This window comes from Adelges cooleyi, unplaced genomic scaffold (assembly GCF_023614345.1).
Source record: "Adelges cooleyi isolate 19-005CV unplaced genomic scaffold, UGA_ACOO_1.1 ACOO_flye_CR_arks_rails_tigmint_CR_PRNA_41, whole genome shotgun sequence".
Taxonomy (NCBI): Eukaryota; Metazoa; Arthropoda; class Insecta; order Hemiptera; family Adelgidae; genus Adelges; species Adelges cooleyi.
This window is the reverse complement of record NW_026096090.1, coordinates 207,799-221,128: the sequence shown is the minus strand read 5'-3', so window position 1 is coordinate 221,128 and position 13,330 is coordinate 207,799. Positions and strand designations below refer to the sequence as shown.

At 29.6% G+C, this 13,330-nt stretch overlaps 2 protein-coding genes across 4 annotated transcripts; both read left to right on the top strand.

Moving 5' to 3' along the window:
• Nucleotides 1-310: 310 nt before the first annotated feature.
• Nucleotides 311-3,730, top strand: LOC126841748 (cell growth-regulating nucleolar protein). 2 transcript variants are annotated; one of them, XM_050578376.1, is made up of 5 exons: nucleotides 311-489; nucleotides 594-742; nucleotides 1,687-1,909; nucleotides 1,998-2,886; nucleotides 3,375-3,730. In XM_050578376.1, the coding sequence occupies exons 2-5, from the start codon at nucleotides 609-611 to the stop codon at nucleotides 3,629-3,631; spliced, it is 1,503 nt and encodes a 500-aa protein (XP_050434333.1). In that variant the 5' UTR covers nucleotides 311-489; nucleotides 594-608; the 3' UTR covers nucleotides 3,632-3,730. The 2 variants fall into 2 exon arrangements, with proteins under 2 accessions (XP_050434333.1, XP_050434332.1); XM_050578375.1 differs by having other exon boundaries at nucleotides 312-489; nucleotides 3,372-3,729.
• Nucleotides 3,731-4,958: 1,228 nt separating this feature from the next.
• Nucleotides 4,959-12,514, top strand: LOC126841746 (serine/threonine-protein phosphatase 4 regulatory subunit 3A). Of its 2 annotated transcripts, none has more exons than XM_050578374.1 (13): nucleotides 4,959-5,740; nucleotides 7,825-7,880; nucleotides 7,948-8,190; nucleotides 8,269-8,473; nucleotides 8,796-8,889; nucleotides 9,057-9,237; nucleotides 9,299-9,448; nucleotides 9,515-9,671; nucleotides 10,079-10,300; nucleotides 10,385-10,898; nucleotides 11,142-11,314; nucleotides 11,391-11,545; nucleotides 11,630-12,514. In XM_050578374.1, exons 1-13 carry the CDS (start codon nucleotides 5,587-5,589, stop codon nucleotides 11,717-11,719), a joined length of 2,394 nt encoding a protein of 797 aa, XP_050434331.1. In that variant the 5' UTR covers nucleotides 4,959-5,586; the 3' UTR covers nucleotides 11,720-12,514. The 2 variants fall into 2 exon arrangements, with proteins under 2 accessions (XP_050434331.1, XP_050434330.1); XM_050578373.1 differs by having other exon boundaries at nucleotides 4,960-5,740; nucleotides 11,136-11,314.
• The last annotated feature ends 816 nt before the right edge of the window (nucleotides 12,515-13,330 follow it).

Sequence of the window (13,330 nt, the reverse complement as noted above, 5' to 3'; positions counted from 1 at the left end):
AAATAGTTATCCAAAACTGGTTATCGACCTGTCAACATTTTTAGTACATTATTCTCAATTCAAAAAGCTAACGAAACGTACACGTTACCATTTTAGTTTCAAAAGTTGATGTAAAAAAAATTAGTTTGTGGTTGGGACATAAAAATGTGTGGAAAATTGAAATCACATTATATTGGAACACCATGGAAAAATAATAGCAAATATAACATGAGAGATTTCTTCTCTACAGCATGGCCATCAAACATCGTTGCTGTGTTCATGTTTATACACATACAATCGATTTTGATAAGAAAAAAAAACATTGAATTAAATAATGATAACAAATGCGTGGTGCTAGCAGGACGCAGGTTGATTTTCGTCCATAAATGTGCCAGTTCAAAAGTAAATTGAATAACGCACGTGTTCGGATGTTAATTTTTTTCCAAGTTGTGAAAAACTTTATCTGACATACCTAGTGGATTATAATAGTTTATTTCCTACATTATCCAGGTGACACATTTGTTACTTTTTATTATTTTTAATTTTATTTAAAAAAGTAAAATTTAATAGTCGTTAGTGTGTTGAAATTAATGTATAAAACACGTTTTTTTTAGATAACTCCTGGAAAAATGGTCGTATTCACTTGTAATAATTGTGGCGATTCAGTAAGCAAACCGAAAATCGAAAAACACATGCAATATGAATGCAAGCGCAAACATTTTGCAGTTAGTTTTTGTTGTGTCGATTGTTTAAAAGATTTCAAGTGAGTCCTTCGACGTTTTTAACTTAATATTTTCTCCATAATTGTTTTTCTTTAATTGTAAACAATACACATTAATTTTTATTATTACTTATTAGTGCTTATTAGCTATTATTGTATAGGATGGTCTGTATCGTTTTAAATGCAAAGTTAAATGTGCAAATTAATATCCATATACGTTTATATATATTGCCCTAATTAACATCTGTTTTCACATAACTTTCAACAAATATTGCCCGTATTTTATGCCTCAAAAATTAGCCAGACACGCTAAGGAGCTCTACTCCTTTAAAAAAACAACAAATTTATAATTTGAATTTAGTAATATAAAGCAACTAACTTATATTAACAATAACTTAAGGACAAATATGTGCTATGGTATCAGCCATGAGATATAGGATTTCTTATTCTTAAAAATCAATATTTATAAATATAATTTGAACGAATTGGATTAGATCCTGTTATTCCCTATATAATTTGTCTACAACAATTTAATCATTCATAACTTATGTATTTTAAAGAATGTAATATTTTGTTTTTATTTTTTACTTAATGGTTATTTTGGCATAAGTTCACTTTAGCAAACAGCCTTTTTTTAAATATAATATAGGGTTTTTTACGCTGATTACAAATTTTAAGTTATAGCTATTTGAAATTTACATATTTCTGGGTATATAATAATATGTGGCGGCAACTGCGGCCCCGCACCATACATTTGTCGGCAACGTGAGGATAGGTCAGGTTCGGATTCGTTAGGACCGCCACCTATTATTATACACGTAGAAATATGAAAATTTCAAGTAGCTATAACTTTTGAACTAAAGGAGTCCACCTAATTCAGATTTGTAATCTGCGTAAAAACTATAATTTAATAGTATTGCACAAAAAAGTGTTTCCAGTAAAGTGAATTTGTTCCGTTATATTAATTTATTATCTTATTATTTTAGTCAGGATACAGTTAAAGACCATTGTCAATGTGTAACGGAAGAGCAAAGATATTCTGCGAAAGGTTTTGTAGCAAAAGTAGAAAAAGGGAAAAAAAAGCAAGCTGGTTGGGTAGATATTGTTCGGTCTGTAATGGACAGAACAGATTTGGAGAAAGATGAGCAACAATTTTTAAGTCTGTTATCAAATTATGATAATGTACCTAGAAAGAAATCTAAATTTCAAGTAAGTTTTTTTTATCGATATATAACTTGCTTTTAATTAAAAAATGTCTGTACATTAATAGTTATAAATCATTACTGTTTTGTTTTAGAATTTTTGTTTTTCCACCGCTCCTGCATATCGTAAAAAAGGATATTTAATAGACAAAGTATTTGACATGATTGAAACTGAGTTTAAGGCGCAGCAAGCTGTTAATTCTAATAACAATACCAAAAAATCGGAAAATACCAATAATAGTCAAAGTGCAAATGACAACACATCATCAAAAAAAGTAACAGCAGATAGTAGTTTTGTTAGCGAAAACCAAGAAAATAACGATGTAACTGTCAAAACATCAAAAAAGAAAAAATCGCTTGAAAATGGTAAGGCTGATGAAGACTCTAATGAAAAAGATACTCAATCCGAGAAAAAGAAAAAAAAGAAAAAGTCCCTTGACAATAATATTGTGGTTGAAAATTTAGAGGTTAATTTGGAAGAATCTTCTGAATTGCAAAGCAAGAAGAAGAAGAAAAAGTCAATTCTTAACGGCATTGTTGTAGAAGAAAATGGAGTTAATTCTGAAGAAACAATAGATTCTCAATCTGAGAAAAAGAAGAAAAAGAAAAAGTCAATTCATAACGGCACTGTTATAGAAGAAAATGGAGTTAAATCAGAAGAAACAATTGAACCTCAATCTGAGAAAAAGAAGAAAAATAAAAAATCTCTTGAAAATGGTGTGGTAGTCAACGAAAACGAAAATATTAATGATAATAAAGATATAGTTAATAAAGAAAATCATAATTGTAGTCATGAAACTGAAGTGCAGTTGAGTAAAAAGGATAAAAAAGCAATAAAAAAACAATTAAAGTATCAGAAAGAGTTGGAAAATGTTTCTAGTGGAATTGTTGAAGAAGACCATGAACCACTATCGAAGAAAAAAAAAAGAAAATTAACTGATAATGAAGAAAAGGAAGAACCTCAACAAAAAATAGCCAAAACTGGTAAATTTAATTGTGTTTCAAGAATAAAAATGAGTCCAAATATTAGGATATAGGAACTGTCTTTTAATTTTTCTGATTTTGGCTAGAAAACAGTTTTCTGAAATTTTCAGTTATAGGGTTTGTAAAAGTTTTGCATTTTTTTTCGGTTAACGTTTTAAAGTATAAGCCATTGTAATAATTTTCCTAGTGTCGGATTGAGGGTTTAAAAATATTTTACATTGTTTTTGGGTTTAGCATTTAAAAATTTTACCCAATATTTTGATGCAATTTTAAATCTGTTTTTATGTCATGGGACTTTTATAAGAACAAATCTACTTAACCAAACACTTACATTTTTTAAAAAAAATTGTTAAGGAGTATTATTTTGTGCTGACCAGATGGATCTGCAAAAATGTTTCACTACTTGCAATTAGTTTAGAAGTTCTAGACTATAAATTTAAATTGTAGATACAATCAAGTATAAGCTATTATGTTTTTTTGTTTAGTAGAAACTCCGCAAATTCCGGAAATTCAAAATGGCAAGAAATTTGTGTGGGAAGAAGCAATTTTACAAGTTCTACAGAGTAAAAAAGGCAAATCAATAGCTCAGAGTAAAGTCATTAAAAGAGTCTTGAATGAATATCACTTACTAAATGAAGTTGCAAAAAAAACTGAAAACGAGTTAGAAAAAATATGTTTGAAAAAACTGAAGAAATTGAAAAATATCAAAATTGAAAATGATAAAGTGCAATTAATAGAATGTTAAAATAAATGTCTCGATTATTATTATTGGACTCTTAACGGTGTAACTATTTTAAATTTGTATTGTTGACCTAATAAAGTTTATGTATATTAATAAAATCTAAAATAGTATTTTAAAATTATTATTATATCTAACATTGTACATTATTTTTGATAATATCTATAATATATATTATGTTATAATATTTAAACCGTTAAGTTAATCTGAACACTCTGTGACGTCATTTGTCTGAACAAATCACGGGTCCCGTAATGGTCGCCAGGTTTCTAGATGAACTGGACGGGTTCTAAGGTGAAGGTACATTTAATGGATTTAATGTCAATTTACATTAAAAAAAATACTTGTATTTGACGTATTGTCAATATAATTTTGATGTCTGCAAATTTAATTTCTTCCTTTATGCCAAGAGTTGTATGAGCTGCGGGCAATGAATACTGTAGGATAACCAATATATTTTAACGATAAATTATTAAAATAGAAATAAAATAAAAGCCCAATTTTAGCTTAAAATGATTTACTATAATACAAATTAAAATACTTGACACTATACTAAAACAAAATACTAGACCTGAGTGGCCGTAATTTTTATTAAAACTTAATTATAGTTTTGTTCAAAAGATTCATGTCATGATTATTTGCTAAATTGTTTTTGGCAGATGTTATACTTATGTTACTTATGTAGAAGTGAAATTTGTATAAGTATTTAATTCTGTAAAGTGTAAACAGTAAAAGTAATCGACTGCAGTCTGTAAGTCTTAATTGTTATTAAATATTTTGTAATTTGGGTCACGTGTCTAAAAATTCTCCACGATTTACCGAACGACGGATATAACATTGTAAGTACATCGCAGTTGCCGCTATCATAATAATTTAACATATTATTTTGTTTTATTATAGTATGAAATTTAATTGTCAAGTGACAACCACGAGTGTCTGCGTGACGTCACCCAGATGAGTGTCGTCGACCTTATCACTTATCACAATATGTAAGTATTCAAATTTCAAAAAGGAACCCGCGATTTCATTCAAGGCTTCATAAGATAATAACAATATGAATAATATTTTATTCTATGGCGTAAGTGAGCACACTATACAGCTTTCGCGTTATTCATATTATTGTGGAACTTAAACGTGTTAATTGATTATAGATCCATAATATTATTGTTTTTATGTGATATTATTGCTATGCAAATTGTAGTCTGAATGTCTAGCCTAACCGGCAGCGACGTCATGCCGATTGTCGCAACGTCCGTTCCAGCTGCTGGCCGCGGCCGCAGGTTGGCGGCACTGCGCGTCGGCCACGGTCGCCCTCCACCTCGTACGCGCGCGCGTCAGTGAGGTGAGCTGGTGAACGGAACGCGTTCCGAGTATTTACATTATTATTATTTCTCCCGTACAGTAGATATACTTTTTTGTTTTCAAAATGGCCGTGTTTCCACTGTTTGTTTAATGTATGCGTCCGCGAAATGTTTATGTCCCGTTTGCCCGTCGATTCCGAATCCAGTCCGTTTGTCCCACGTTTGTACCGTCGTGTGAGTGTTCTTGGACCGGTCGTTTGTCGTTTGTGTTGCACGTAGTACCTCTGTACTCTGGACGATCCGCCGTAACAGCGGTGTCCCGTTTCGTGCCGCCGCTCCGTCGAGTTTTGACCGCCGCCACCATCGCGCGCGATTTCGCACGATTTGCCCGTTTAGTGTGTGTTTTGACTATTTCTCGGTTTTGACAGTTAATACCTCTCTAATTTTGTTTAATGCTATGCAACGCTCGAAGAGGTAATCTTTATTGATCTAAATTGGCTTCCGAAGTACACTCTGTCCACAATCACATAATACTACAACAAACGCCATATAACTGTTCAACGGTATCAACATTTGCTTTGTTGAACGTCGTCGTTTTCGTATCCCCCCGGCCACGGGGTATATTCATGTTTGATAATATTTAGCGATGAACTTTGACTTATGTTCGGCGCAATGACGGACACCAAGCGTCGTGTGAAGTTGTACGCCTTGAACGTAGATCGTCAGTGGGACGATCGTGGTACTGGGCATGTATCTTGTACCTATGTCGAACGTCTCAAAGGCGTTTCGCTTTTAGTTCGAGCTGAAGCTGATGGTGAGTATAGCATAGTGCTATAAGTAAGATTTAAGAGTAGGTAGTTGTCTAATAATTTCCATTTGGGCAGTCTTCGTTTGATGGTAGGAAGAAATAAAAAAAATATTATTTCCCACCAATTACTTACTACCTACCAATGATCATTTAAGTACAAAATCAATAATAATTAGGTGTATAATATAAACAGTTCTAATGCTTGATTGACAATAATGTTATCAAATATAATAAAACTTTGTCAGCTTCAAGACGTAGCTAAAAAAACTATCATTCTTACAGGTTATAATTGTTGTCCAATAGTTCCATAAGAATTTGTGTAGATGCTTAATGTACTATCTAATTCTATTCTATACAATTTGATCCTGATCTATAGTTTTTAACTTGATTATGAAATGCTAAATTCAGGTTTATTTACTACAATACGTCATACTAAATTGTAACTTACTAACAATTGTTAGGATTGTGTACATTTATAAATATTATTTATTTATTTATTTTATCACTTCAGCCATAGGTAATCTATGGTTATTTCTATTTATTGTTGTTGTTGTATTAGTACCAACATTTTGTTTGTAGATTATGAGATAATGATTAATTATCATCAATATGACATTTATATTATGTATAAGATCATTAATAAAGTACAGACAACAACTATTTAAAACCCCAAAAATACTCAATTAATTAAAAATTAAGTTATTATCTTTTGTTAAAGAAAAATTATTTAAACAAATGTTTTTTTTCAAAACTTAAATCGGAGTTTTTATAGAAATATTCTGAAGTAGAAACATATGTTTTGGAAAAAAATAGAACCTGTGTGGGTATTAAAAATAAAAATATCAAAATAGATAACTCTTTCTTTAATATTATGTATGTTTACAAATTTTAGCTCAGTTATAGTACAAGTATGCCTATACAACGCACCTTAATAATTGCTAGTGTAAAGGCCCCTTAAAATAAATTGGATACTTTTGTACGATTATGATTATTATAGTACAGATTGTAAATTACAATTTTTCAAAAAAATAAAATTGTATTTAGGTACTAACATTTTAACTAATTTAATTATCAATATATTTCTTAGTAGGTATTGACAGAAAGTTTTTATTTTACAATTATTCAAAAATATAATAAAGTTTTTTTCATTTTATATTTGTAAAATAATAGTTTACCAGTATTTGAAAACAATGTTATCTATATATTTTTTTATTAAGAACATTCTTTTTTTATTTGACAAATTTTAAGTGCCCACTTTTTTTTTATATTTCTGCACATATATTAAAAAACAATTTCCCCCAATAAATTACGAAATAAAACAAATATTTAAAGATTAGTAAAAAACGAGTGTTTTTGAATAAGTTATAATTTTACTAAATTGAGTAAAATTGACTTTCCTTAATTTCAACAAATAAACATTCGTGCATCTATGCAATTTCTATGTCTGTCGATGCGCCTATTTGCTATCAAATTTTACCAGTATGTTTGTTCAATTGTCTAGATAAACTGATTAAATTTTGGTACCAATCGAGTAATTGTGGGATTCTTTATATTTTGATGGGTAATTTTTAATGCATAGTTTATGCGATTGGTTAAACTCACAATATTTGATAAAACTGGGTTCCTTTCTAGCTGAAACATTTTAAAAGTTATGAGATATTTTCTTATTCTCAGTTGAACTTGCATTATACCTTTTGTCTACACTAAGATTTTGAAAACTATATTTGTCGCAAAAATGTATTTGCAATGATAACATTAATATCATTCAGTTTTGAGGTAGTCGCGTGATAATGATTTGACAGCATTTTTATTTAATTTTCTACTTAAAATAATTATTTGAACAACACATTAACTAGACTAAACAAAGGCTTGATGGTTTTTTGTCATTTGGCAAATTTAACTTGTACTTTTTTGTATGAATTGTCATTATATTATCTACCCAAACAATAGGAATGTGGCTGAACTATTAACCATATATAACTAACTTATGGTTTTCAGTTAATACAAATTATTTTATAGAATGTATTAGAAACTTAAGTATTATAAAAATTATTAGAAAAATATGTAATAAACGCATTTTTATGTTTTAGGTGCTCTCTTGCTAGAATCAAAAATTCAACATGACACAACATACCAAAAGCAGCAAGTATGTGATTTTCAAAAGCGTTTTTTTTATTTTTATAAAAACATTTTTTTTTTTTATTCATTTATAGGACACATTAATTGTGTGGTCAGAAGCTGATAACTTCGATTTAGCTTTAAGCTTTCAAGAAAAAGCTGGTTGTGAAGAAATATGGGAGAAAATTTGCAGTGTTCAAGGCAAAGATCCAACAATTGAGACGACTCAGGATATTGTCGAAGAATCTGAAGACGAGCGATTTGATGATTTATCAGATTCTGCTCCACCTGTAGAATTACCACCATGTGAAATTGGCAGACTCAAAGAAATAAAAGACGTAATAGAAATTACTTTACTGAAAGCTTGAAAAGATATCTTATTGTTAGTGGTGTTATATCTAATTTTTTATTGACAGCTCTTTATGACATGCATGGCCACTCCATTAAACAAAGATAGGTTGGCCGAAGCAATCGAAAATGATGGATATGTCCGCAAACTGGTCAAACTCTTTAATTTATGTGAAGATCTCAATAATTTAGAAGGTCTACATTGTCTGTATGATATCATCAAAAACATTTTCCTAATCAATAAGAATGCATTGTTTGAAATGCTTTTTGCCGGTAATTATTGAACGACAATTTGTTTGTTAGATTTGGCAAAAAAAAAAGTAGGGGTTTTTTTTAAGCTCAGAAATTGTTGTGTTAAAAAAAAAACAGCATATCACTACTCGTGCGGGATAAAAATGTACTCCAGTCACACTTTCACACTGTGACTCAAGTAAGAAATGTATGCCACTTACAATTTATTTAAGTGTGACTAAAAGTCACGCAACTAGTAACAGATTAACGAAATTAGCATTTTTTTTTTTTTTTACTAGTTTTTGCCATTTCTGACGTGAATTACTTTTTTTTTTTTTTTAATAATTAACCTTGATTATTACAGACGATATAATATTTGATGTGATCGGTTGTCTCGAGTATGATCCTACTCAGCCCATTCGCAAGTACCATAGACATCATTTAAAAAATGTTTCAAGGTATGTTGTTCTTTTACTAGGCCCATTTCACACTTGATGTGTATTGTATGTGAGTTTTTTTCATAAAGCATGTATAAATGTGTGTACCAAACACACAAATGTGAAACATTCCTAAGCATGTTCATTGTATTACTTTTTGTATTTATTATATAATTTGTTTTTTCTAGGTTTAAGGAAGTTATAATGATTACTAACACTGAATTATTGAACAAAATACACCAGACCCATAGAGTGCAATACATACAAGACGTTGTTCTTCCTACCCCATCCGTATTTGAGGATAATATGTTATCTGCACTAAACAGTTTTATATTTTTTAATAAAGTGGAAATTGTCACTTTAATTCAGGTACACGTGAAGGTTTCTTTTTTATGAAATAGTTTTTTTCACGTTTGTACGGAATTTGCAGGAAGACGAAAAGTTTCTTCCGGATCTTTTAGGCCAACTCCAGGATGAAAATACCCCAGACCCCAGGAAACTAGAACTGGTGCAGTTTCTTAAGGAGTTTTGCAACTTTTCACAGAATTTACAACCTCCCCAGAAAGAAGGTTTCTTTAAGGTACTTTCTTATAACCGCCGTATTCTTATTCAATTTTTTAACAAACAAAAATATGTTGACTTTTAGACTTTGACATCATTGGGCATTTTACCCATGCTTGAAATGACATTAATGTCAGATGACGTCAACATCAAGCAGGCTGCCATCGACATTCTTACCATACTCGTAGAGTTCTCGCCTTCTGTAATTCGAGAATATATACTTCAACAGTCTACTGATACTGGTAAAATATTTTACATTATATAAATTACATAAACATAATAAATAACACATTATTTAAAACAAAATACTTAAAAAAAAAAAAAAAGAAGAAGCTGTATATCAGCAAAATACCATAATCCCCCCCCCCCAAAAAAAAACCCCTTAAAATATTATCCATCTTAGTGTTAACGCCAAAGGCTTGCAAATATTAATGTTGGTAGGGTTATAATTTAATATTATTAAAATCCTGTTGAAGTAAAACGATTGATGCTTTTGTCGGCATTTGTAGATTTATAACACTGCTTACAAATTACACAAACATATTTATTTGGGTTCTAATAACTGTTTAATTTTTTTATTGGTTTATTTTAATATTTTCTTGTTAAAAACTTATTAATTTATATAAAAAAATTATTAATATTGTTGTAGTGACTCAAGCAAATGGTAACGAAGTTGCGGAGCTCATGCTTATGAATGTCATCATTGAGCAGATGATTTGTGATACCGATCCTGATCTCGGCCGTGCCGTCCAATTAATGGGTGTTATACGGGTATTAATTGATCCTGAAAATATGTTGCCTTCCTTGAGTAAAGTTGAAAAAACTGATTTCCTCAATTATTTTTATAAACACAGTGTTCATATTCTCATCGGTAATTAACATTCTCTATTATATATTTATTATTAATAAAAAAAAAAAAACAATTGTTAGTATTCATAATGTATTTTTATTTTAGCACCATTATTAGCAAACACAGTGGACGGTGCTCCAGCGCGAGATGACTACCAAAATGCCCAGCTACTGGCACATATACTCGAGTTATTGACTTTCTGTGTGGAACATCACTCTTACCATATTAAAACGTGCATTCTAAACAAAGATTTATTGAAACGTGTTTTGGTTTTAATGAAATCGGCACATAAATTTTTGGTTTTGGGAGCATTACGATTTATGAGAAAAATAGTTGCACTTAAAGATGAATTTTACAACCGATACATTGTCAAAGGATGCTTGTTCGGTCCTGTTATTGACTGTTTACTAGACAACAACGGGCGTTATAACTTGCTCGACTCAGCTATAATTGAGTTGTTCGAGTTTATCAAACTAGAAGACATAAAAATCCTAATAGCTCATGTTGTTGAAAATTACGGCAAAAAGTTTGAACATATCGACTATGTACAGACTTTCAAAGCTCTGAGGATACGACACAGTCAACATACAGAAAAGTTGAAAGACAAGCCAATAACCAAGTATGTTTTTTTTTTTTTTTTGTCATAATATTATCAAGTTCTGTGGAAATTTATATCATGCTACGATGATTCCATATCTGAAATTTGAATAGCAAATTTAAAAGCACTATAATAGGGGTTTAATGCATATTATATTGCGTAAGAAATTATTTTAAGTAGTGTTTTATGTCCCAAACCATTATGCTGATTATTAATATATTTTATGTTAAAAAGAAAACTAATACATTTTATGACTAGTTGCAGTGTGACTGTTTCGACCGGACGTTTTAGACGCGACCCGCGGCAACTTGAAGATGAAGAAGAAATATGGTTCAACAATGAAGACGATGAATTTGATGACGGCGAAGCTGTTGTGCCACACACTGGAATGACGAGCACAACACAATTGACAGCATCTGAACAATTAGATTCTATTGGTAAAACTTGAATAAATAAATTAAAAAATTAAAAATAGTAATATATTTTATTGTAATTATGATAATTTTATTTTAGGTAAAAGTATAGATAAAAAATGTGAAGGTAGCAGCACAAAAATTTTTGGTACTACAGTTAATAAAACGACACCAGTCATGAATAATAATTTAGTTGTTTCGCCAACGCTAAGTTCACCTCCAGAAGAATCTAAAAATAGTTCTCTTTTGAAAAAAGTGAGTTTATTTTTAAAACAATATAGTGTCATAAATATATATTTTTAGTTGTTAATTATATGAATCATTTCGTTTTATTTCCAGGCTCTAGTCGATTATGAAGGCGATTCCGACGAAGAAGAAGATGAAAACGGAGATTTAAAATCGCCTACCAAGAGGCCACGTTATACATAATTTGTAATTTTTTTTTATATTATGTCTATAGTTAAATTAATCATTTAATCGTTTTGTTATACAAAACGCGCCCCAACACATAAATAATTAATTAAGTATTAGACTAAATGACATCACCCCTGTGTAAATAGTTATCATGTTGTGTATGACGATATGCTTTTCATAAGTGTATATTGTCTAAAGATAGGTAAATGTTGCTTTTAAACATTTTTTATTTTTATTTTTTACCCAAAATCTTGTATATTTGACTATCCTGTGGACTGTTCTTATATGTCAGTACTTAACAATGATTATTATTGTAATTATTATAATAATCGATACATATATGTGTATGTAAAACGTACCTGGTATGTGTCCGTGTGGCGAAGAACAATTAAAACACTATTAATTAAAAATGCGTGGATAAGAGACCAGTTATATTTATTTAATCCATCTTTAAATATCTTAACAAGGTCTTTACGTTGACGTAATTTTTTTGTTGTGATATTTTAAACTCTAATTTTCTTTTTCTTGTTTTGTACAAATTGTCGCTGTTTAAATGCCATCAACCTAACTGTAATTTGATTACATAAAAAAAAACCTAGAGCTTCGTGTAGATAATGTCGTCATGTCAGTGGTGTATATTTAAAATGATATTATACAAAATTAATTTATAAAAGTTGATTTTTTTTTATGGTTTTTGTAAAACTTAAGAACATCTACTACATTGTTAATTGTTTTGATTTCTGCAAAAATATCGTTAACATAATATTTATTCAGGATTAAACACAGTAAATATTTTTTTATAAATGTGAATTTATGTAATTTTGCTTGTTATATTTATGCAATGACATATCGTATTCCATTTTATAAAATTATACAACGATATATTTCAGATAAAGAAAATGTAATTTGATGCTATTTAAAATGTACTACTTTTTATACCAAATTGATGGCGATCACAGCGCTGTCTGTTATTGAAATGAACAATAAATGATCTGCATATTTAGATAGTAATGTAAAAATTGTATAATACAGGATACTTTCTATTGTTATTTATTTTTATAATTGATAATATTTTTTAATTTAATGCAGATCATTCGTTTTAAATGGTGCATATTTTCCTGTTAGGTGAAATCAGTATTATGCATTTCTTTTCCTTGAGATGGTACGATACTTTCTAGGCGATTTAAACGTATTGCTATGGAATAATATAGATCCAGACTTCTGTCGAGGGTAATCGTCTTCAAAACGATCTTAATTTATCCGTCGCTAAGTATACTTATATTTTTTTAGCCAATACCTATTGACAAATATTGAAACGTAGAAGTTAATTTTAACAATGATGTAACATATTGGTGAGTGAAAAAAATAACGTGATACATTTAAATTAGAAATTTTTATTTAATAGGCAACGGTTGTTTTTTTTTTAAATTTCATATGTTGAATAATATTAAACAAATAAGCTGTTCGTGAAATAACTTTCTTATTTTATTAAACTAGTATACGAATATTATAATCAAAATAGATTGCACAGCGGTAAAACATTTTTTTTTTAAATTTAATTATATCAATATATATTTTACATTTCAAAAAACCTGTACCTGAGGGCCATTTTGGATAGACAATCTA